Here is a 26,857-nt window from a genome sequence, read left to right as displayed (position 1 = left end):
AATTTACCTGCTGACCCAAACCAAGAGAAGGAGGTGGAAGTAAGAGGCAGGTATCCAGTTTATTCAATATATTACAGCTACCTTATTTCTGAATTAGAGCTGTCATGCAATGTTTTGATTAATCTTACTTAGGGAAAATTAAACTCACATCTCCAACTAATTTGCCTAATTTTCCTGAATGTTTCTGTGTAGACTTGCCTTTAGTCACAGTTCCTTCCCAGGTTCGCTCCTGGAGTGAATCGTCATGTTTCCTTTCCCATTTCGAGCTGTAGCCCAATGGACTACCATCAGGTTATCCAGGGGCTTGTTGATGTGCCAGCTAAGCTGTGGTAACTGTTCAAATGAAGGCTCTTAGCTGCACTGAAAGTGAACTAATCCAATCACACGTGCTATGTTATGTTTGCACAAACATTATCGGCTCTGAGCTCTAAAGTTTGATCCAGACAGCTGTACTCCTCCTAAGAGCTCTCAATAGCACAACTTGCTTGAGGAGAAGATAAACAGAAAGTTTTCAGAGGATAACTTAGCAGTCTTTAAAAAGAATATAAGAACGAGCCAAACCTTCTTTACTTCTTTGCTCCCATATGAGAGTAAAGGCACAGGCTAAGGAAAATTGAACACAGAAAAAACAAATATGCCATTTCACTCTCTATTCATCACTGCAGATGCAACTTGGGATCAAAAATTGTTATTAAAATATCAACATAAATATTTCTGCATATACCAAGGACAATTCCCTTTCCTGATTCAGGGCATAATGACTCACTTAGTATGCTAAAGAGGCAAACTTTTTCCTCATAGTAAAAGTACTAGGTAAGCTGTGGTGGAAAACGAGAGCTTTAATCTTCTGCTGCACTGTGTGTTCTGGACAATGTAAAATTAGATAGATGAGCTGGCTGATTGAATAATGGCTATCACACTGCTAATTTAAGCGTTTGATTCTGCTGCTTTTAGGCACCTCATCCTACAATATTGCCTGAAATAAAAGGAAGTGCAACAAAGTGTGAATAAAATAATGAAAAAAAAATGACAGATGTAGAAAAAAACAATTCCACAATTAACAGTGACAAGGTGAAGGTTTCTTTTATGGCTGTAGAGGCAGAAAACAGAGGACAATTCAGAGTAGAAATATGTACCTTCACTGTTGACAATTATTGAAGCAGTTCCAGTAGCAGCATCTGTAGTCTGACCTACAAATGCTAAGAAAGGGAAAAGTTACAGCACGCATTCGTTCCATACATTACTTTCAACCAATAGCATGTGATGCAGTTTAATTGAATTAAATCTAAAATGAACCCATAACCTCCAGCAATTCAAAAATGCTAATTACTCTTTCATGTGCAACAATGCCAGAGAAGCTAACAACAACAAAAAGTGTTAATTTACACCCACAAAACAGAAATGCGAGTCCAATATTCTTTAATTTGGCTACATCTCTGCTTTAGAAAAATAATGTTATTTATACAGCCTTCTCAGGCACTCTACTCCTACATGGAAGTATTTCTTTTATCCAGTGAAACAATGGAGTCAAGGCTGGAGAAAACTAAAATATTAAAACAACACAGCATTTAATTCTCTGTAGATTTGCATTTCAGCGCTATGAAGGCAGTGGTGAGGCTATGTTTCCTCTTTGGATTATTATTCAGATAAATTAACTGGAAGTGAAGCTGGCAGCACTTTCTATTATAAAGATTGTTTTATATTTACTACTATAAGAACTTGTTTTCAGCTGTCAGCAAATTTATTAAATATTAATCAGTGGTTTGAAACCTTCTATGATAGGTGGGGGTTTTTTAGATAGAACTATATTAGAAAACTGTTTAAAAAGTTGAGGGTTTTTTTTCTCCAATAATTGTATTTGAGAAAAATCTACTATTTTATTTGAGACAGATTCTGGTGACCTTTTGTTTAAGAAGCTCTGGTGTTACAACGTTTTAGAACATGGACCAAGGTTGGCTTCTTTCTCAAGAAGTGCCTTTTGCGGCCATTTAAAAAATCTGCTCAAATTTTAACAAGGCTGAAAAAATACATAACATCATGCTCATTCAGTTTTGCTAAAGTATTTTAGATACTTGCCCTGGAGGTACCCTTATCTAGCTCTGATGTAACTCCATCAGAGTTACAAGGGTCAGAGCAGAGCTTTCCTTGCATTTATAGCTTCTTTTCACCATGAGTTAGGCCTGCACACTGGAATTGAAAGCAGAGAACTTGTCTCTTCTTGGCTCTCAATGCTCTTCCTACAGAAAATAAGCAGCATAAGCAGCAAGCTGCCCAGTTCAAATGTGGGAGAGGGAGAAACACATCAATAAAGGTCTCAATGGTCTGAGCAGCACTGGTAGCTGATAGGTTGTGGAAGATAGGAAGACTGGGAAAACGGAAAATTGCAAAACAGACTGGAGTTGGAAAGAAAAAGGGTAAGGTGTTATGTTACGAAATAGAAGAGCAACGTAAACAAAGCAGCCATGAGACAAGGATTCAGGATATGAAAGCTGGCAGTCGTGGTTTTGTTAGTGAGGGGGGCCTAAGGTGGTAGCTTCTGTAGGAAACTGCTAGAAGTCGCTCCCCTTTGTTCAGTGGACTTGGCCAGGCCTAGGGTGGACCTGCTGCTGGCCAAGGCCGAGCCAATTGGTAGCAGAATGTCCCGTGATAACGACTCTGCGATAACGTATTTAAGAAGGGGAAAACAGAAAAAAAAAAAAAGAGAGAAGAGAAGATGTGAAGAAGCTGAGCGGGGGCAGAGGCGCAGGGGGGGAGGCGCAGGCCTCATGGGCCTTGCAGGCCTCACCCTCTGGCCTCTTGCCAGACAGCCGACTGGGCCCGACTCGGTCCAGCCCGGCTGCAAGAAGTGGAGAGGAGATGAGAAGTGAATAAGATGTAAAAAGGATCCTGAGAGGCATCTGCCAGCCTGTTGTGAGGAACGGCCGCAGACGCCAAGGTCAGTGAAGAAGGAGGGGGAGGAGTAATGCGGCTCCTGGCCAAGATTCCCCTGCAGCCTGTGGTGATGACCATGGTGGAGCAGGTTGTCCCCCTGCAGCCCATGGAGGTCCACGGAGGAGCAGAGATCCACTTGGAGCCCGTGAAGGACCCCACACCGGGGGAGGTGGATGCCTGAAGGCGGCTGTGGCCCATGGAGGGCCCGCTGGGACAGCTGTTCTGGAGGGACTGCACCCGTGGAAGAGATGACCCACGCCGGAGCAGTTTCACGAAGGACTCTGGCGTAGGGGTGGGACCCCACAACGGAGCAGGGGAGGAATGCGAGGAGTTCTTCCCCTGACCATGAAGCAGCGGCGTGAAACAACATGTGATGAACTGACTGCAACCCCCATTCCCTCTTCCCCCCCGTGCCGCTTGCGGGGGGGGTAGGTAGTAGAGATAATGTTAAGCTTGGGCAGAGGGAGGGCTGGAGGGAGGTTATCTTGTTCTCTGTCTCATTAGCCTGCTGTTTGTAGTAATAAATGAATAGTTTTCCCCAAGTCAAGTCTGTTTTGCCTGTGACGGTAACTTTAAGGATTTCTCCCTGTCCTTATCTCAAACCTCGAGCCGTTTTTCCTTATATTTTCTCTCCCTGTTCTCTTGGAAGGTGGGGGGAGTGAGAGAGAGACTGCGTAGTCTGGTCCTGATCAGGGCTGAACTACGACATGGCATTACGGCAAGGATTTTCATCCAGGACCCAGCATCCTTAGGTATAACACCAGGGATAGGCTAGACAAGGATTAAACTGAGATGAAAAGCCAGGGACTGAAAGGAGATGGTCCTAAGCAAAAAGGTCTGTACCCACTGAATCACCCTTGCCTCCAAAGTTTGGAATGCAAGTTGGGATCCCAGACCAGCCTCACCAGCAGTACATCCTATCTTTCTCCAGGGATGATCAATGTAGAGGGTGAGAATCTAACACCATTCTGAGATATTTTTAACTCAATCAGCATAAATTGGTACCATGGACTTAAATGTTCCAAATCTTCAGTTGATCTATCTAGGTATCAACGAAGTGCAATATGATGGAATTTCTGATTTTTTTTTCCCTACACTTTTCCTTTGTTGCTATAAAGACTATTTAAAAATTTATGTTAAGACTGCAAGATCAATCATTTAAATCAGAAAACATAAGATTTAAGGTTCCTTATGGAATATATATTTTCATTAAGCGCTATGCATTACAATAGCTTTATTTACATGATCAAAGACTTTTATTCACGAGGTAGGCGTGCTTTGGAGAGATATAGAACTGTACACTATCAGACATTGTTTTTATGGTATCCTTGCCTGGTTTCCTGTGTAAGTTGGAAGATACACAATGAATAAACCTATATATACATTGGTGAAATATTTAGATGCTATACTGATAAGCATAATAAAAAACCAATAAAATACTGATAGTTCTGTCTTTAAAGCAGGATTTGAATAATGCAGTAAAATGAAGCCTGTGGCTGCACATTAAACAGAAAAGATAAACAGAATATTGAATTGCCACTTAGTGATTGCATCTGTCTATTCTTGTCCACTCTAAAAGAGACGAGAGTCATGTAGACAAAAATGCAATCATGTAGCTAAGCAGCACACAATAATAAATTTACACAAGAGAGAGAATTAGGGTTACAAAGGTGCAAAGATACTAGAACATTGTGAATGCTTAGTTTTCCCTTTTCCCAAAAGCCTTTTAGCATCGATTTTTGTGTGTATGTGTGTTAACAAACATAGACTGCAGTCTCTAAAATGACTGCACATGTCATCTCACAAAATACAGGTGAAATGTACTGAGTTGATAAATGCATTTCCACTCTGTCTCTCTCGTCTCAGTGTGAAACTGAGAATGAATAATCAGACTGGATTTTTCAGTTTCTCACTAGGCATTACCATCATTAATGGCAGCCTAAACAATTGCATAACAGCATTGATGTAATCATCTGAGATTTAGAGGTAATAACATTACATTTTCTTTTTAGTGGTACAGCTGATTTCAGAAGTTCCCATATTCTCACACATATTCATTCATTTCTGCCAGCTGTGTCAAAACAATTATTCATATTCTGAATGGTAAAACATATCCAATGAGGCAATAAAATAAGAAACCCTCCACTACCACTTTTTAAAGCTCAAAAATAATACAAAAGGTTTCTTTAAAGTAAAATTTTACCTGTAGAAATACCATTTGTCTTCAAATTTTCAACATAATCATTGCCAAAGGAATCTTTCCCAACCTACACAAAAGATAAAAGGAGAGGTTTTCTCTACAGAAAGGTGAGAGGATAGATCACCTTTAGACAACAGAATGCTCTAATGTAATTTTAATACAACTTTCTTGTTCGCAACACTTTGCCTTATTAATAAACAAATAATAAACTAAAAAGTATTACTAAAAATGTATTGATAGTATTAATAAACAATATGAATAGTATTCTGCAGTTTTTTCCTCCTCTGTTACAAAACTACTCCCTACACCCATATCACTATATTCAGGTTTCATTATCTTACAATCACTGTGCTTCTTCACACTGAAGCTTCCTGAGGACTATAAAATCTGGCAGTGTACTGAATTATTCAGCTTTAAATTGAAAACATTTATAGCAACTCTGGTGTCCTTAATTGCAGTTCATACTTTGAATTTTCTACCTCAGGTTTCCTTGGTGGAAACATATCAAACTGTGGTTATGGTCTAGAAAGTGACAATAAACACAGTATTGCTGATTTCTATAATTCTCAGTACTAAATGTACTGTTTACAAATTCAACATTTTTGTTTGCTTTATCCAGCAACAGCAGATCAAGTTGAGTTAGGGAGTCAAGCTATGCTCTATTGTTTTTCTAACACAAAGTTAAAGAGCTTGTAATTTCAGCTGCACTAATCCTTTTAGCTGAACAGAATTCTGCTTGCTGTTTATTCAGACTAATAAACATTTATTTTTGTTACATTACACAAGCTGAACAAAGGAGATAAGGTATATGGAGGAAAAAAAAAAGAAAAAATTAAGCAAAGTATACCTTACTTAATGTCAAAATAGCATTCAAAATATATTTCTAAAGCCAACATAGCTTTTAATTCATCACTTTTAGCCTATGTCATCAGCACGCATAGTGTGTGCTCCCACTTCCATGAGTGTGCATCTGAGCGGTATTAAAGAGTGACCAATGCTACAGGAAGTATTTTGCAAGAGAGAAAAAAAAAAATCTTTCAGATTAGATCAAAGATCCTGGTCATAGTCTAGACAATGAAGGAATTGCAGGAGGAGCCCTAACTAATGATCTATCATCTCATAAAACAGCACTAAATAGCTAATGCTGTATTTGAGTTACTCGAAGCACAAAGCAGCTGCCTCTACAATTTGTTGTTAGAAATTTGTCTATTTATGATCTCAGTCCTTTAGAAAGCTTGCAGAAGGCCAGAGTACTAGCTCATGATCACAAGAATCAAACTCTGTGATTCAGAATTCTGAAATTTAAAGTATCCCAGATGGCTGATCCTTCCCCCCACATATTCTGCTGTACCACCATGTTTTGAAATCATAGAATCATAGAATCATAGAATGGTTAGGGTTGGAAGGGACCTTCAAAGGTCATCTAGTCCAACCCCCCTGCAAGGAGCAGGGACATCCCCGACTAGATCAGGTTGCTCAGAGCCTCATCCAGCCTGGCCTTGAACGTTTCCAGGGATGGGGCTTCCACCACCTCTCTGGGCAACCTGCTGCAGTGTTCTACAACCCTCATTGTAAAAAAAATTTCCTAATATCCAATGTAAATCTACCTCTCTCTATCTTAAAACCATTACCCCTTGTCCTATACATTCATTTCCTACAACCTCTATAAGCAATTTTTCTAAAGCATTATTAGGGATGGTCCCAGTCTCTTACCAAAGGAGGACAGCAATTTAAGTCAAAACAGTCTAACCAGACAGAACATTCCTCTAGTACATGGGGAAAAAAAAACCCAGCAGCATTTACTTTGGTCACTGTGTTATTGTTTTCATATTAGAATATTTCTGTATCTCTGACTACTCCCAGTTTGCCAGACAGGGCGGGTTGTCAGAAGCTGCATCTTCCGACTGCTTTAGGCTGGATGACTGCAGCCATCCGCAATTTCAACCTGAGTCGTGCTCACCTCTGCAGCCTAACAGCTGTACTGCTGGAATGCATTCCGCTTGATGGTATCATCTTCTCCCTCCCTCGCTGCTACAAAGCTTCTTCAACAAATCTGAGGATTTGCTCAGTTATTTCAGCAATGAAATACTTCATAACCATTTTCCAAAAGCTCAACTGAAACTTCCTTCCTTCAGCTCTGGGTCCTACATAACTGACAGATAGGCATCCCTTATTGTTCAGCTGTCATAACGACTGAGATCAGCCATGGCACTTTTGCTCACAGCGAGACATCTCAGTGCTGGAGGAAAGCCCTTGGAGCGGTCTTCATGGAGTTCCTTTTCCTCTGGAAACTTTTTTCCATGTTAGTTCATCAGCATCCAACCCAGTTAATCCTAGTGCATTTGAAGGGCTTATCTTTCCATTCAGGCTTTACCCCCAAGGAAGACACAGTATTGGGCATGAGACTCGTTTTAGATTAAAGGCATACTTACTGACCATGTCAAATTATATAACATTGTTTTAAATATTTTCTGCTTTTGCTCAGACTCTGCTAGATAGACTATTGGGTAAACAGAAAAATAGATGTTTTAGTTTGCTGACCACAGAATATTGTATGTGCTGAAATAGCATTTTGTCTTTCTTGAGCTCTTAACAACAATAGCCGTTTGCACAAGCATTATGGTCACATAGTTTGCATATTAGAATGCGTGGAATTACACCAGTATTTTTCAATCTTGGTTTTCCCTGCTTACTATCATGTTTTCCACATGAAGCTAGGGAAGCTGGCTGGCATCATAGAAGCTAAAATTCTAGCAGCTTAGAGAATAAAACTCATCTGTATATGAAAATTAATTACAACAAAAACATGTACCTCTTGACAATTGTTTGTTCAATCTATTCTGTATGCTATTTTTTTCAAAATGTTTACTCTTTTTATTCATTAGGGAATTAAACAGGTATTAAAGACAAGTATAAGAGAGTAATCAAAAGGAAAAAAAACAATTGAAGATATCCATCATGTTCTGGGCTGCATCTGAGCTATAGCTATGTTCTTACAATGAAGTGAGGATTCAGGCTTACAGCACTTTAACTTAAATTTGGCATACAGGTCACCTAGAGAGAAGACTACATAGCATGGTAATGCAGCACTTCCTATTTCTAAGGAATCAAATGCAGCTGGAGCTTAAGTAGAATTTAGTATATGCAATATCAGGCTAGTGACATCAGTGTCCAGTGAGGATCATTCCAAATTGTTTGTCAGAGGTAAACCAGCACTTTTTTTCAGAACATATGTATTTCAGACCAACATCCCTCCACCATCTTAATCTAGGATGTTGTTTAACAGATATTTTTGGTAACAGCCGCTACAAAATAAAAAAAAATAAAATAATAGTTTGGGGAGTTGAGAGATTCTAAAGACCACTGTGCACTTTTCAGTACTGCAACAGAGTTTGGGTATGAACTATGTTCCCTGACCGTAATCCTTTATATTTCTCTGACCATAATCCTTTACATTTCTCTTAACAATTGTCTGTCTTATCTTTTTGAAGTAGCAACAAGTCCATCAGTACATTGTTTTATTGTATTGGCAAATTGAGGAGAAGAGTTTAAGACTGATGCTGTGATATATATTGATAACCCAGAGTAACAGCGGCCACTTGCAGAGACATCCAAGGAGAAAGTAGAATGCAGAAAGTTCGCATTTCCACTACTCAGACTCAGTACTTGGATTTTACATTAAATCCACAGCACTTTGTGGCATCTCTAGTCATAACTGTAAGTCATTCTAACACTCCCTCTCTCAAACACTCACCAGATAGTCACTGCTTCTCTTTTGTGTTTTAAAGCTCTGAGGTACGAGTAATGCCTTGTCACTTCATCTGAGATGTCTACCTCTACTCTTGTTGAGGACGTTCTCTGTCTAAATTATAGTCCTCATAAGAGGATGCCACACTGCAGCAGAATGTCCCTCTAGTATTAATACTAATTCCACTCCCTGAACTTCTGATTGTACAAGTAATTGTTTCACCTGTACTGGGTAAAAATTGTTGGGAATTATGACTAAAATATAAGCACGTACTGAGCACAGAGTGTGTGTGTGAGGGGAAATCTGCCTTTAAGAACCACTGAATACTTCATACTTGTTAAAGTAAAAATAATAGAATTGTAATAGCTCATTTATTGCCTGACACTTTTTAGTTTATTTAGCAAGAAACTTCATACTGCATCCCATTGACCTATGCAGATATAAGACTGTACTGCTACGAGATGAGACTATTTTGTGAAGCTATAAAGTGCATTTTTAATTTAAAAAGTAAATATTAACTTTTACAATTAAAAAATACAAAATGCTAACATTTATAGATATTAGAGTCATTCCATTCTCTGCTGTTTCTCATCAGAAAGAAAGAAAGAAGGCTAGGTTATACTGAAATAACATAAATTTGATTTTGGAAAGTAATTAGAAATTATAGTAACTGCTAAATTTTATTAGGAATGCAAATGTTTCCACAAACATGGATGCACTGAGCAAAGGCTAGACCATTAAAAAAATTTTAAAAAATTCACACTTTCAGTGGAAAAAACCCTTTAACATTTAGCAGGAAATGTTAGCAGGGAATTTCTTGCCAGTTCATCTTGTACTTGAATTTGATCATCCTTGAATGCAAAGATGATCAAATATACACAATATTACAGAAGCACAAACATTGCCAATATTAAAAAAACCCACCACACTGGAGAACAACTAGTGATAATGACCCAAAGAAATGCTTGCAAGTCTAATATTGATTTATAGCTACCATTCTTTAGCCTAAATATTGGATTGGAAAATCAGTGAGAAAGGCTTCCTTGAGATGTTTCCAGTACTTCTCAAAAAATCCCTGACAGACAAATCCCTGATCTAACAAATTTAGCATCCTCCCAGCTATGGCAATAACAAAGTATGCCCAGCCAATTTGAAGTTTCATCTACAGTTAGCACAGGATAGACAACAAGGCTACAGAGAGAGAAAATTTGATCTTAACCTTAGTAATGATCACTCGAAACTTACACTGCTTAATGACAAAAATCAAAGAAAAGCATTGTAAGAACACAGTATCTGCCAAGCTGAATCAGCCCAATGGTCTGTGAGCCGGACTTTAGAACTGTTTTATATTAGGTGTTTCAGAGAAGTGGGGAAAAAAAATCCTATAAAACACAAAGGTGCTACGACGTGGACATGAACATCCTAATCTCAAGTAAGGAGATAATGATTTAACCCTTGAAGCACAAGGTTTTACATTCCTTCTCAAATTTGTTACTGGCTTGTCAGTATCTGATTTTTAATCACCTACAAAGTAAATTTCAGATTGACTACAGTGCCTACCACCTGAATATCATCAATGAAGCCCTGATCGTTGTAACAGTGGGGAACATAAAGAGGAGGGGCTAATCAAGATTACTTGAATTTTGAAGAACTCAAATTCTTTCCAGTTCTCTTTTCCATGGTACATCATTCTAAGTTTTGCAGTCCTTCTTTATATGCAATTTCTGCCAGATCTCTAGCCAACTAGTCTTTGGTTCTGGCAGTGTTCTTAAAACAGCCTCCTCGATGCTTAAATTTATAGCTGAAATAAGGAAAAGGGAATTACAGAGGCATTAAAAAAAAAAAAAACACTTTTCTGTAAGTCACCTAAAGTTTCACTGTAACTTGCATGAACATTTAGTTCAGCTGTAATCCAAGAGCAAGTAAGTGCTTACCTTGCAGATCAGAGAGGTCTTGGCCCCAAGTCGAGCAGACTGGACGCACTGGTTGGCTCCTTTCCCACCAAAACCAATGAAAAACTTATGTCCAAGGATTGTTTCTCCAGCTCTTGGCAATCGTGTAGTAAGGCTATTCCAATTTAAAGCAATATTTACATACATTAGTTACTGAAAATAACAAGCATCTTCAAAATAAGAGTTACGTTCTTATAATCCTAAATGGTCCAACAGCCAGTCAGTAAGACTAAAAAGGACTCGAAAGACTTTTTAGGGTCTCTACTCCACATCGCATCAGTTTAAGTTTATTTCTTTTATGCTACCCAGTCAAGTTTCTCATTTATTACTCAAAAGAAGATTGCATTTCTTTTGTTCATGTTTCATGTTTCTACAGGAAAAGAAGCACTTGATTCCGGACCGGGATTCCCCAGTGTTACCTCAATACAGATGAATGATAAATCTATAGGTCTCACTGCTCATGTTGGTTTACTGCAACATTCAGCTCAAGTTTACATATTGTTCATTTAATTTCATTATATTTAATTATACCTTCTTGAACCACCCTAAGTAATTTTTCACTTTGCTGGTGTTCACACCCCTCAAAATTGTAGATCATTATCAAAACCTTCCTCCCCTCTGCTGTCGCTCAGGCACCCTGTACATATTTAACTTTTTTATTTTTTAAGTTTTTCTCTTAGAAATCAAGCTTTGCAACTCCTCAGCATTTTGTTGTTCCTTGTACACACTCCAACTACATTTATATCCTTCTGGGAATGGGTGCCCAGAACCAGATGCACTAATACAAGCAGAGACCCATCAGGAGTGTATTCTGGTTTAATTTCCATTTTGGAAAAACAAAACAAAACTGCAATTTTGTTAACCCTACTAGATGCTTTGCTATCTTCAGCAAAAGCTCAAAGAAAAGACACCACCTAGACTACATGGAAGAATTTATCTGAATGCAAAAGGCTAGCTTACTTTTGCCACTTCTATTAAAATACTAACTCAAAGCTGTATTTACAACACTCAGATTACCAAAATTTCTTCCTCCTCAAGCCATATATCCCAAGTACAAAGTTTAAAAATTTAATTCCTTCTGTCTCTTAGGCTACAAACAAGTTCACAACTCATGTGGAGGGAAGGCCTCCTACGACTACTAGCCAACTGTTCAGTCAATGAAAGTTAGCTCAGACTGGTTTCCAAAAGCCTGCAGGAAAGAGAGTGGGGAAGGGCAGTCTGAAAGAATGCAGAGGAATCTGCCCTAATGAGGAAGAGATTAAGTTCAGCTCTGTTTGTCAATTTATAACATTATTTTACCAATAAATCTTACAACAGCTTCAAAATTGCCAGCCTTCCAATTCAGAAAAAAAAAAAGGTGACATGCTTCTGCACTAGCAAATTACTATGGAGTGTTTTTTGAAAAGCATATGAAGAATATGTGTATATTACTTTCTGAGTTTATGCTGCAACTTCTGGGGCATATTGGTGTTTGCAAAATCTTATGGACTTAAAAACCTAAAATTAAACTAGTGAAGGCATACAAGTCCTAAACTCCCAGAAATTAAGATTTTTGCTTTGAAGGAGTTGTTACAGGTGGGTGCTTTATCAATAGTTACAGCTTCCAGAGAGATGCAGGTAGAGATGCAGACTGTAAGTAGGGATGGTCACTAATAGAGCACCCCAGATTTTAGTATGAGGGTATGGTACCAAGCCTACAGGTTTAATTTCTGTGGATGATAATAGAGGAACCCCAGAAGGCTCACAAGTACAGCTAATGGCACTCATTTTGTTTCCAGAGAGGCAGAGCCAGGCACGTTCTGTTGGGAAATGTTTAAACCATTGTAAATAAATAGACATATATTGAGCCCCCAACACAAGAAGGACATGGACCAGTTGGAGAGGGTCCAGAGGAGGGCCTCAAAGATGATAAGAGGGCTGGAGCACCTCTCCTATGAGGACAGGCTGAGAGAGTTGGGGCTGTTCAGCCTGGAGAAGAGAAGGCTCCGGGGAGACCTTATAGCAGTCTTCCAGTACCTACAGGAAAGAAGGGAAGAAACACTTCAGTAGGGCCTGTTGTGACAGGACAATGGGTAATGGTTTTAAAATAGAGGAAGGTGGATTTAGATTAGATATTAGGAAAAAAAAAATTTACGCTGAGGGTGGTAGAACAGTGGAACTGGTTGCCCAGAGAGGCGGTGGATGCCCCATCCCTGGAAACCTTCAAGGCCAGGTTGGATGAGGCTCTGAGCAACCTGATGTGGTTGGAGATGTCCCTGCTCCTTGCAGGGGGGTTGGACTAGATGACCTTTGAAGGTCCCTTCCAACCCAAACCATTCTTTAGAAGTACACTTATAGGCACCTTAGATATATAGATATAGATATATATGGAAAGGGTTGCTAACTTAAAACTGTTTGCCCACAGCAGCATCTGGCAGGTTGTTTACAACAATAAGTAACTGTAACATTTCAGGGAACAAGGTGTAAACAATGTAGGTAAATAATGTTTATCAATGACAACATTTATAATTTATCACTATTTTCACCTTTGGAAGCCAAAGTAGTGATGGTTGTGGACCAGAAAATGAAGGCCACAAAACTCAACTGAGGAAGCTCTTACTCAGCCAGTGCCAGGGTAATGGACACATACTTCTAAAAATTATGTGCCATTCAGTAAAGAGTAGTTGTTTCACTCAGCTTTTTTAAGAAATAGTAATAGCAACTCTTGTATAATTCCTTTCATCCACAGATCTCACTACACTTAAAAAGCAGAACAACATCATTATTCCCATTTCATGGGTGGGAAACTTAGGCAAGTCATTTTGCCTTTTTGTGCCTTGGGTCAGCCAAGAAGCCAGTGGCAAAACCAGAAATAGAGATCAGCTCAATCCACTAGCTCACATTGTCTTCTCATTTAAATTCTGCAGTATGAAAATGGTATCAAGTCTCAATTCATTTTCGTTCCTTAGGGTGTTTTTCAGATATTATAGCTTATTCTGATTGGAATTTGTTTCCACAAAAAGTGAATATATTTTTAGACAAAGATTAACAATTGCGACATCTCAGCAGACATCTGCTAATAGCACTGCTCTGAGTTCACATGCATTTTCAAGAAGTACATTCAACCATACATATCCTTGTTTTAACAGTGACCATGCCTTGATTCTTCTCTCAGTTATGTTGGCATCAACATGCAACTCCACTGGAAGCATCATAATTGCACTGGTGAAAAACAGGTTTGGTGAGATGAGAATCTGGGCCTCAATGTTTTAAGCAGCAGGGAATAACAACTGCCTGTGGGAATTAAACAGCTTGTTGAAGATGAGGAGATGACCTTTTTTATTGTTTTGATGGAAAGGTACAAGGCAAAGGGCAAAGGATCAAGTTGGAACAGTGATTTATAATTAGCTAATTTTAAAAATAGGCTAACAGACTAGGCAAGAACATGCAGCAAGTTCCTGTAGCTCATTGTAAACAAAACCCCCACCTTACTACATTTCAGGCATGATTGCCAATCCTTTCAGACCAATTCTCTACTTCAGAAGCCTGTTTTTATTTTCCATATTAAGCAAATTCAGAGTACTGATCTATATGTAAGCCTGCAGGTTTCACTGGCACAGAAACAGATATTCAAGAATTATTTTTTTTCCCTAATATAATGCTATTCTTTTGTCATTTAATTCTGCAACTATACAAACTTTTGATTCACATCAGACAATTTTAATGAGCATTTCAGGCTTCTGTTATGAGTAGGCAATGATGAGTAATCTGTATGATTAAGGAACCCTATAAATTCTTGGCTTATTGATGGTACCACAAACAATACTCAAAATAGCTTAAAAGTGGTGAAACAGCTAATGTTACTCCAAAACTAGGCTAAATAAGTTAATTAGAAAAACTGTCACATGGGCTTTCAGAATTGTTACATAAAATTATTTGTAAAGCTATTTACAACTTTGATGTAATTTGAAAACACTGACCTGAAAAACCTATTTTAAGTTGCTGTCCAACAGACTACTCTTTGTTTATGTGATAAATTTTGCTCAGCTTTGACAGGATAAATAGTACAAAGGATGTGGAGATCTCATGTCTTATGAACAACCAGAGACTAAACTTAAAAAACCCCAACACTTATTAGATGGTAAATGAAATTATTATATAATGTGTTTTGCAAAATGTGCACTGTACTATTAAACCATATTTGTAGAACAAAGTTCAGACTGAAGCATCCTGACATACTTTGGACATTACAAATAAAGGAATATAATAATTCAGAATTTCAACTGACTTTTTACAAAACAATATTTAAATGTAAAATGCACAGCAATGCTGCCTTTATTTGTTCATGGGAAGTGAAGAATCTTATGTCCACTTATGTTTCAGAAGTTTGGGAGGAATGAAAATATACAAATAAGAATTTCATCACTGCAGTAACTTCAACCCTCCCTTCCAGTAAGTGTGTGCCACGAGTTCCCTTAAAGGCTAGAGCTGATTAGTATTTGTATTTTTAGTCAGACAACCCTTCAGAAGGATGGCATTACAAACAGAACAGAACCCTTTACTTCTGTGCCGAAGCACTGAATCAGAGGTGAAAGCACAACTTACTGAGTAATTAATGCCCCTTTCCCTGGTATTCTGGGTTTTCTTGAAAAGTTCCCATCTAAGCAGTGACTACATCATATTCAGAGATACGAAGTCTGAAGAAGGAAAGAGGGGAAAAGGAGAGAAGTGTATTAGCAGCATTGGCATAAATTAATCCTGAAATCAATCATGGTTTGCTTCTAATCTTTGACCCCTAACCAATGTCTGTTCATTGTTTTAAACACATGAAAGTATTATAGAGATGCATTATTTACTGTTAGCTTAAGTTGATGCAAAACCATGCACTCCTCTCAGTAGTATTTTCCCACTGCTTCTCTTGCATTGCTTTTGTTGCTTACAGAGCTTCCTAGTTAAAAATATTTTTGTTCCAAGGATCACTTCAATTTGGATCAGCAAATTGATCCAACAGCAGACAGGGTGGGCCAGAACTTGCAGGATTGAGGAGAAGGTGAGTGAGGGGAGGAGCACGAGTGCCTTTGCTGGTGGCAGTACAGCCAGACGGCTCTAAGCCAAAGTTGAAACTCTGACTTAAGACCACTTCCTATGTTGAAAATGCTACATAACTAAGGTTTGATCAAGTGGTACAGAATACTTAGCTTATCAGAGGTACTGAAGAAAAGCATAAAGTATCAGTATGTTTCTGAGAAATAACATGTGCATGAGAAAGGAAAATAGAAATGTACATAAATATTTTTCTCTAAGAAAAGGAAAAAAGAAAACAATATACTCATCAGGCAACTCAGAAGGAAAGAGAATTTGTATGTTAGATTAGCTATCATGTTATCTAAGATGACTGTCATTTACACAGTATCAAAAGAAACATTCATACACTACTTTTTCTCCTGAAGAAGGGTGAAGATCATCAGGAGTATCAAAATAGTAGCAGAAATACTTAGTGTAGAAGTGTCTTAATAAAAAGGAATATAATGTAGACACTGAGAATTTAGCTTTGATTCTGTTCTCTTTGAATCACTGAACGAAACTAGCTCTTTCTCTCCTCCTGGGAATTCCCTAGAATGGGGAAAATCCCTGTGAGATTAGAGTAGGTGTAACAAGCCACTGCCTAGTATATACAATTTACTGGGCTTTCATGATTCTCAGAACTGAACAAAGGAGAGAACAGCTCTTGCCTCTAACTAGGAACATTAGTACAACATTGTGGTGAAAAAGTCTCAGACCTCTTTTGGATCTGGCTTATGTTTTGGTTTAGCCTTGGTCTGTTTTGTCTAGCTTAATTTTTAAAGATCTGCACATGTGCTATGGAAAAGTATCCATAACACGGAGACAAAAAAGACCACAATTCTTTTCAAAATCTGACATTCTTGACTCGTTTATGCTTTCACCCCTTTTAATAATCCATTAAAACATCTTACTGGAAGGTAGAAAAAGTCCAAGATTGATGAAGACAATACCTCAGGAATTTAGTTAAGTATAGCTTGGTTTAAGTACAGGGCTGTCTGGTTCTAGGGTCTCAGTCTTATTTCAGATCTTTAATGACTGAAAAAAAAATTTAAAAGACAATTAGAAATCATAGAAAAATCTCTATTTTTTAATCTTCCTCCTATGTCCCTGAATACGACAAGTTTATCTTTAAAAAAAAATCTCAAATTTTCAGACAATTCCACTAATTGGTTATTGCTTGGATGTTTGATGGTCTGGGTTCTCTCTCGAGTGCACAGTAATGAACAGTGTAGAAACACGATCCAAACTGGTACCAGGCAAAATAATTGATGCTTAAAGAGCAGTCCCTTCACAGGACAGTGCTGAAGCAGTGGCAGAGTGAGATGTAAAAGCTTTACCCCATCATCCATTCAGAGGTTTTTTTAAACCTGTTTGATTTGACATGATATACAGTGTGTCACCACAACACAAACAAGTGAATGATGAATTGGTGCAGAGCAGCAGGAATCTTTTCAATCAGTTTTGCCATCAGAGAAAACATATATTTTACCAAACACAAATATATGTATTTTTATTAAAAGACAAACTGGTTTGTAGATCTCATTACTGAATGGGTAAACAGCTGAACTGAAACAACTGCTGAAAATCTCTAGCAGAGGAGAAAATGAAATGAATGGCTGAGACTACAGATAGGAGGGCCACAAGACTGATATCCTCTTATATGTGCAATCACAACCTCAATTTTAAAAGACCAAAATTCATAACATGTTGAATGAAAACAGATGTCCACAGCTCTTCAAGAAGAACTTCAATGAACATTTCCGAAGCAAATTTCACTCTCCTAGATATTAAAAGATGAAACAAACAAGAAGGCATCCAGATGAATGTCCTGAAGCATTTACAGTAGCACACTGTACTACACTTCAGTGAAACAATAATATCACCAAGACATCAAAATTTCTAAATTACGTTAGGAGTATGAAAACTTCAACACAAAGAAATTATTTACTGGACTAACTGCCAAAAGTAAAAAGCTTTCTCATGAAACAACAAACCTGTAACTTTCCTTCACATCACCAGCAGTTACATTTTGGGAAAATGTGGGCACAACACTGATGAATTCATAATCTGTGGAATGTTTAATTCTGAACTTGAAGCTCTAAAGAGATTAAAAAGGAAAACCCTAAATATGAATCTATCTTCACATATTTAAGTCTCCGCAAACATTCCATCATTCTTACTAAACATCTGTTTTGTATTTAAGAAAGATTGTGGAAATTTTCAAAATTACTACTCTCTAACTTTCTTTGCCTCCCACGTTGTTCTTCATTGATGTCTCTCGATTATATTATTTTTGGAAGTGCAGTTACATAATTATTTTCAAGGCAATCTGATGGCGATGTTAGAATAGACCATCTCTGAAACATGCTGTGCTCACCCAGGACTGAAGAAGGCTGCCTACAGTTCCTACGCCGAACAGAATATTGTATCATGATGAAATACCAGGGTTAAAACAAAAAAAAAAAAAACCAAAACCACAAAACAAAAAAAACCTTTGCAACCCAAGCAAAGAGTGATCTTTACATGCCCAAGGACAGATTAAGAGAAACAAGACATATGTGAACATTAATCTTTTCCCTACCTCTTAAAGAAAGAATTTATCAAACAACAATGAACAAAGTAGAAATAATATGGTTGAGTGGAGAGGCCACGGGGTCCTTGTCCTTGTCATTATGATTTTTTATATCCTGATAAATCAACAAAGTGATCTGTGCTTCTGCTTTACTATCATGCAGAAAATAAGGCACCTAGTGACCCCCCCTACAAATCTTGTCGTCAGTCTTTTCCAGGTTTGTTTTTTTTTTTTTTTTTTAATAATAAAGGAACCCCACACGCACCATTAAGTATTGGCATTTTGCACACAAGCATGTTGTGCTTTATAAATGACAATATTAAAAGCAACATCATAGATGTGTTCTCAGTACACAGTCATCAAGACAAAGTAGAGTGCAATCCAAATATTAATAATTTCATTCAATAAGATGTTGCTTTAAAAGCTCATACCCAGGACAATAATTTTGGCAAGTACATATTTAAATTTAATATGAGAATAATAGACTAGACTAGACTAGTCTAGAATAGTTCAGTTGGAAGGGACTTAGAACCATCACGCAGTCCAACTGCCTGACCATTTCAGGACTAAATTCGCAGTGCTTCACTAGGCAGGTTTTTACTTTGAAACTGTCTTACCCTTGATTCACTGATTTTAAAAAAAAAAAAAAAAAAAAAAAAGCTTTATCTGAAGTTCAATCTAATTATAAAGGCATCTCCTAAAACCTTGGATTACAATAACATTAAGGCTTGTGGGGCAAAGATGAGAATATGCAGGGTGCGGGGTGCGGGGGGGGGGCGGTGCCTGGGCTTTGCTGGCCAAGTTTAACTCTCCTGTAACGTGTAGAAATCTTCTCTAGGTAAATACCTTTACCTTTTTCTCCATTTAAGCTCTCTTGGGAAAGGCAGATCTCTAAAAATCAGAAAGGTGTAATTCTGTACAACCCTGGCTTGTGATGCCTGCTGGTATCTCCATTAATGCTCAGAATTTAATGAGTAACAGGGAGTGAAAACTGAAGAAAAATCTGCTCATTTTTGCTGCCTCTATATGAAACATTATGAGCTCCAGCAAAACCACCAACTGCTTTTTCCCAGTAGGTCGTTTTTTACTTTGTTCTTTCTGGGGGGAAAAACAAAAAAAAAAGAAAAGGAAAATTAAACAAAAACCAATATTGAGCAATACTAACAGGGTATTCCCAATGAATAATACTAACAGGATCAGACAATTAGAAGAAGGAAGGCATATTCACTCTCATTACAGCTGAGAACATGGAAAATGCCTGTCTTTCCATATGAGTACTGAACTTGATCTCTTTCCTATTCCTTCCCATCCTTTATTTTCAGCTCTGACCAACACACTTTTTTTCTTTCTACTGTTTATACTATCAAGGTTTATGCATTTTGTTTAAACTGGAATCTGAGTGAGGATAGGAAGCATAGCAAGTGATGGATGGAACAAATTAGAAAAGGGAATTATGACTCTTTGGAAACAAAAGATATTTTTTGAAAAATGAGAGGCAGGAAAACAGCAATACAGAAAAGAAGTGCACTGTAAAAATGTGATGTAGAAAGACAAAAAGAAGAGGTGAAGGCAACTAAGGGGAAATCATAGATGGTTCAGGTATGACATGCTATTGATCTAGTATAGGAAAAAAAAAGAAAAAACGGAATAAAGTCAGAAATGGAAAGAAGAAATAATAAAACCCAGAAGAGAGCACGCAACTGGTATTTTCAGGAATGTTACCAACTTCTTATTTCATAATTAGTTGTCACAAAGATCAACGTGTTCTATAAAACTGTACCTACTTAGGCAACATACTAGTGAAAAATCATGTTGTATTTTGTTCAGGCTCAAAGTATATGATACTAGGCTTGGAAGAAGCCAGGGATGCCAGCATCAAATAACTTACTGTAGCTTCATCTAGGGGCTAGCAACTCGAGCCATATAAAACAAGCAAGCAAAACCTTACTGGTAAACTCCGATGGAAAGAACAGCTCAGACAGGTCCTAGAGGCAACATCATATACATGCCTGCCCAGAGTGTTTTTACACAAATTTGTTACCATTGACTCTCTACGATTTTTATTGCAGCTTTTGATTTGTGCCAGCAGCTCTTTACTGTCAGGAGCACTAAAATTCACACAAAGATATTTATGTCTAGAAATGCGTCTAGGGAAATGGTTATTTCCATTAACAGTACAGCCAGCAAGTAATTCATTAACAAGACAGAACAGAGCTATTAATCATATCATTCTGTGGCTCATAAGGGGGGAGAAAATACAATATTCTCAGTTGGCTGTTAAAATACAGTGCCTAACAACTGTTTACTGTGACAAATATTTTCAAAGGAGTTCCTTTAGACGATTTCCCCTTTGACTGTAGTGAATCTTCGATGGCAAACACCTCCAGATGGAAAAGGGATGAGATGTTTTATTTTAAATATTCAAAAAGAATTTCCAATACTAGCAGGGACAATAACCAAAACAATTAAAAATGTGGGAGTTACATGGTAAAAGAATATTCACTGGAGCAAGAAATTATAGGTACATTCATAACACAACATAATATTTAGTCTGTATCACTGGAATACAACAGAAGCCTCAGGAATACCCCGAAGTACGGACAATGCCAGTGCCCAGTGCATCACTGGTTTACATGCTGTTTACTTGGAACTGCACAGATGTCTAAGAACTCTACAGAAAGCAAAAGGCAACAGTTGTGCTATCTGTGAGGTGGGATGTTATAACAAGAAGCCATGGCCATATGCTGTTCCTGAGATGACATCTTTCTGTAGCAGAAACGAACAGAAATCCCTTACTCCTGATGTTAGCATTAGACAATTGATAAACAAGTTTTTATCCCAACAGCCCCTTCCTTGATCATAATGTTACTATTTTCTGACTTTTCATTTTCTTCAAACAGAGGTGCCACTCTGGGTTTTCCAGACACAGATGAAGGCTCAGCAGGAATGCAGAATGATGGGAAAGCTGCACACTCAGGAGGTTGCTGTAATATCACCTGACTTTTACGCTCAGTAAATATGGGCCAGGTCTGTTACGGCATTAGTAACTGCAGTCTCCAAAAACTACATACAAGAATTCTGTCTGTCTGTTGTTCCATTCCGGTCTGGTTCCATTTCCATGAACGTCAATGGGAAAAGGAATTTCTTTCTACCGTAGTTGCTAACACAGTCATAATGTCAGGGAGAACCCTTTCACATCCTAGACTTTCTGTAAAGCTGGACATATGCAAGTCTCGTACATAATTAGGGCACCCTATTTTGAGATTTTTTTTTTCTAATGTTCTGACCCAGATTAGTTAAACAGGTATTTTATGAGAGTTCATTTCTGCTATGTGGGAAAACAGACAGGCTGAAACGTACAAAGGTGTTGTGTATTTCTGTAATTAAGCTGTATTACCAAAAAACTGGCTACAAATTTTGTCTCATGTTGCAATACTTAGACTGATTATGTTCTCTCCCTGTAAACTTTTATCTACTCTTTCTTCCCCTGCTCTTCACTCTTGGTTAGAAAAGTCTACTTCCTTGGCTTAAAAAGTTGTAAGTATTTGAAGGGATGAAATAAACTATGTTGTGAATCCACCATTTTAATTTTGCAGCATTAGCAAATTAGACACCGGACACTACATTTTAAATGAACGAATTTTCTTTTGCCATCACAGTGTTGAAAGCGGCCTCTGCTGTCACCAACCCATGAGAAACCACCTACATACCCAGGAAGGTTCAACAAAGAGATTCAGCTGCTGATAGCTGGCAAATAGGGCACCCATGAAAAAGATTAAAAGACTGATAACCACCTTGTTTTACTTTTGTGGGTAGTGCATAATAGGTTACTGACCTCCAAAGGGGAAAAATGCCAGTCTAATGAGGCTAGAAAATTGTGATACTTTAAGTCAAGCATTTAAGTAGCTCTGAATAACAAAACAATGAGTACTATGGTGTTTCAGACAAGTGTTCTTTACAGGCAAGAGAACACAAGATGAAGTAGCTGATTTTCTTCTCCCATTAGGAAAATATACCCCCAAAAACTTGTCACCTGCTAGGATCAAAATGTTTCTGGATTCATTTACTCCATTACCCAAGTGAACTCTCTAGAGAATTAAGCAATAGTTTCCCTGCCTCATATGGACTAAACCTAAAAGCTTGGTAAACACTAATTTTATCTCACAAACCATAATTTTTAATTGCTAACACACATAGGAAAGGCATAATCCTCCACTGATGATATCATAGTCTACTGCCATGGAAATGACTGCAGTATCATAAACACAGGTTTAAGATGACCTCACTTTCATAGGAAAGAGGGAAATTTCACTGGAATGTGAATGACATTGGGAATAAACACATACAGATACTATATAGTGAAAAGACTCTCTTAGTAGTCAGTTAAAATATGGAAGATGAAGATGACAGCTAGACCTGCAGCTGAACAGAAAAGGAGTTCTCCTGCCCAAACACCGTATTACTGCCTATGAGTCTTTACAGACAGAGAGCCCTCTGAACTCCTGTCAGAGTTCCACTCCGTAAGGTCACTACACCAGACAGGAGTGAAATCCCTGCCCTGACAGGCTTACAGTTCAACCACAAGAACATGAAAAAAGTATGGCTATAAGAATATAGTATGGGATCACAGAACAACATTGTAGCTGGAATGTTTCCTAGAATGAGTAAGTACTTCAGAAGTGGGAGGAACAGTCTCTTGAAGCACACAACATGAAGTCAGATGCAAATGCTGAAGTACGATCTCAGTGTGGCAAGTGCTAAGTATTTTGGCATCGGCTCAGGAAAACACATATATTTAACCTTCAGCTCTGAAGTACTCTGAGAGGTGTCAAACAGCTCAAGGATTGGAAGTTGTGATTTGTGTGTAAGCTTTGTGCTTCTGTGAGCCGGGAATGTTGAGTACTATGTGGGACTCCAAGTTGAGATGAGACAAAAAACTTGAGCCGAGAACAGGGAGTGGAGAAATGTAAAAAGAGATAATGACCTCACTTAAGTAGAACCTTTCATCTTAAAAGATCTCAAAGCAATTTACAAACTTAAACAGACCAGAGATTGCTGCTGGTAGGAACAGCAGCAGATCGCTGGGAAGTCATTCATGGTAAGGAGGAGGTAATAGAGGACTTAGTGAGTGCCCTATCTTTCAAAATGCTGGTGCTGGGAGAAGACAGCAGGGCTAAAACAGAGCTTTTCCCTGAACCTTGCCATGCAGCCATGTGAGAAAACTGCAAAAAGCAAGCAGGCAGCCAGAGCTGGCAGAAAGAGAAGCAGAAAAATAGGAGGCCTCTGGAGAGCTGGGGAGCTGTCACTGTTAGGATTGTAGTTTCCCTGCCTTTTATCTCAACCTCACCCCCTAGACTCTTTATACTTTCCGCTATAAAACCTTTTGTCTTTCCTATTATTTTTGCCCTTTATAAGGCCTTCCTCCAATTTATCTTTACCTTTTTCCTACCTTTTTACAAAGCAAACTGCTCCTCTTCTCCTCCTTCAACTCCAAAATGTTTTCCAAATGCACAGTAGGACAAGTAGTGCTACCTCTTGGTTACTGGGAAGCCAAAGAAACTACTTCAGCTATAGCATTTGTGTAGTACGGGCATGACTTTAGTACCACAAGGGCTATTCTTTAGCTCAAAAGCAGTACTGAATGCATACCATTAAAATGGAACTAGATAAACAAGTCTAAAAAACAAGAGTCATGTTAGTTATTGCTGAAGTGGATTGCTTCTGGAAGGAAAGACAGTACCTAATTACAGTACACAGTAGCTTAGGACACAAAATTAAGACACCAAATGAAAGAGCAGGGAGGTTTCAATTAAATAGAATCCAGAAAGCAGCACTTTTCTTGTGCTCAAGTTAAAAGACATTGTGTGACCAGTTTCACATTCGTATTTCCCAAGACTTTTAAAATTTCCACATTTCCATTTAGGAAGGGGGAAAAAAAAAATCATGGATAAGAGCCAAAGACAAGTGTTGAGCAGGTGTTCTAGCACCACCAGTACTTCTCAGAGAAGACCCACAGCATCCTCTGTTGCACAAACAACAGTTTCTTTCAGAGAGTGCCAGCTGGGATCAATGGCACACTGTCTCTTGCTTGGGGTTCATAACCTTGGTTGCAAATGCAGCTCTTGTAATGGGTTAAAAAAAGTCACTGGTGGCCTTGCCCTAGTTATTTTGTGTTAATTTAAAAAACAGCCAACCAGACATTTTCCCTTCTTTTTCCCCTCTTCAATATTCTGTCATTTTTTATTAGAGGAACTTTTTTTGGAAGCTTTTCAGGTCTGGAGTATAACACCAAATACTTTTAACACCCTAAAAGATTAAACTGTGTCTCACCCTAAAATAATCTGATCACTCAGATTTTGCAGGGGGATGACAATTTAATGACAGTTTACAGCAGTGAAAAGCTTCTTTTGATGTGAATGAGCTTGGACCAGGCACTGCATCAGATGAGCAGTGTCTGGGCCACTACAGATACTCAAAAGCTGTAGATGAACAGAAAACAATTTTCTTACTGAATTCCTTCACTGAGGATTTAATCAACTTGTTTTTTATCTTGTTTTTCATTTTGGGCCCCCAAGATACAGCTTTCTTCCTGCCAGGTAAAAGAAGGCAAAAGGGAGTTTCTCTAAACCACATTTCAGTCCTCTAAAATCAGGTTAGAACAACAAAACACTGAGCCTCTGCATCCTGCGTTTAATGTACACCCAAACTTTACTAGGTCAGAGAAGAAGACAAGGGAATAGTACTGGCTCTGAAATCAAGCCCAGATTTTTCACTATTACATAAACTAAACAATTCACAGATGACACATTCTCTCATGCCTTGATGCCTTTCTCTGGATCCAAAAGATTAATTTCTTCAACTGGACTAAGCTTGTATTCCTTCACAGTTGTGCTTTCCCATGCTGCTGGCAACAGCAGATTGACTAGAATGAGGAGTGGCTGCTGCAGGGAAAGCATTACAGATAAAAACAAAAACACAAATGAAATGGATTTGAAGGATTCTAGAAAACTTTGCTGCTAAGAGAAGCTGAAGAGCAGAAAAAAAAACACTAAAGGAAGAAAAAAACATTAAAATTTGGTGACTGCACATGCATGAGAAATGGTGGAAATGAGAACACGTGTGAAAGACCTGGAAACAAAGCAAAGAAGAAAATTAAGTCATATGTGAGACTTTCTTTGCTTGCTCGAAAGAAACGTAAGAAAATTCCTTTCCATATTCCCACAAAAAGAGCCTGAAATTATTGTCCAAAATATTGCACTTTTAAAAAGGAAGTACAGACATAGCTTTGGACCATGGACATTTCCAATAAGCCATTTATTTAAGCACTTCACCTGACAGTAACCACCACTAGTGACTTAAGAGGAAGATGTAGAATCTCACTCATGGAGAAATCTTTGCCATTTTGTACAAGAAGAGATTGTGCTCAGTTAGCAAAGATGATTCAATGCACCCATCGGGCTACTCTGGGATGTTAATTCTGGATGTGCACTTGTCACCACTGTCCACTCCAGTCTGGCAACTTACTACGTTGTAGCTCAAGGCTTTCTCTGCTGTGTCTTTCTTCTCTTGCCGAATGCTTTCAGTCAATCAGTTTAGTACTTAATTATTAACGACGGTTGATACAATACAGGACTGGAAGTAGAACTTTAGTTCTACTCCCTACAGGGAACAAAGTAACCTGAAGGAAGGAGAGAGGTCCACAGAAAACGAAGACTTCAAATTTTGAGCATCCTAACAGTTTTCCAGTATTTGGACTGTGGTCTCATTCTCTTGAGTTAAAGTGAAAAACTGTTGCTGTTGTGACTATCCAAAGACTGTTTTTCCATCTTACATTTTGTTCTCTGCTTCTGCTGTTTTCAATTGCCATGCCAAAGTTTCTCCTGTTTATTCTAATTGTTTTAGTGTGTCTGACTCTCATTGGTTTATATGTTTAGTCTTGTCCTGATTTAATATGAATTAAAATGCCAATGCCACGACCAGTCTGCAAATATGAGTCAGAATAGAAACTATTTAAATAATACTATGGATGATCCCCGTCTGGTTTGATATCTAGATCATATAGAATAATGCTGGTTTTGTTTTCTACTACTATTGCCTGTTATTGCCAATGAAGTGTTGATTGTGATTGTGACCACAAATATGTTTTGTTCCTGGTCCTATTAAGTCAAAGACTGTGGTTTACTGCATGTATGTACGCGAGGTTGTTTTGATTATACTAAATTCACTTTGGAAAACCCACATTCTGCCACTGCAGTGCTACAGGACAATGAGAAAAGAATTTCCAATGAGAACAGTGTTTTAAAAGCAAACCACTGGGCCCCTTCCCTTTGAAAGAATTTTAAGGCACACTATCCTTTCTTCTGAATTTGATTATTTCTCAAAATTATCTCTGAATACTGTCTTCAACAGAC

At 38.1% G+C, this 26,857-nt stretch overlaps 1 protein-coding gene across 1 annotated transcript in view; it reads right to left on the bottom strand.

Moving 5' to 3' along the window:
• RBKS (ribokinase) overlaps positions 1-26,857 on the bottom strand; it is a 72,524-nt gene that overhangs the window by 42,379 nt on the left and 3,288 nt on the right. Inside the window, exons 2-4 of the mRNA XM_086745928.1 lie at positions 10,814-10,946; positions 5,135-5,198; positions 1,137-1,199 (exon numbers count right to left, since the gene is read on the bottom strand). Coding sequence (XP_086602054.1) covers positions 1,137-1,199; positions 5,135-5,198; positions 10,814-10,946 — 260 coding nt within the window. The remainder of the gene's footprint in view (positions 1-1,136; positions 1,200-5,134; positions 5,199-10,813; positions 10,947-26,857) is intronic.

This window comes from Chlamydotis macqueenii, chromosome 3 (genome assembly GCF_036417535.1).
Source record: "Chlamydotis macqueenii isolate bChlMac1 chromosome 3, bChlMac1.mat, whole genome shotgun sequence".
NCBI classification, from domain to species: Eukaryota; Metazoa; Chordata; class Aves; order Otidiformes; family Otididae; genus Chlamydotis; species Chlamydotis macqueenii.
The sequence above is the reverse complement of the archived record's forward strand: the minus strand, read 5'-3'. Positions and strand labels throughout refer to the sequence as shown.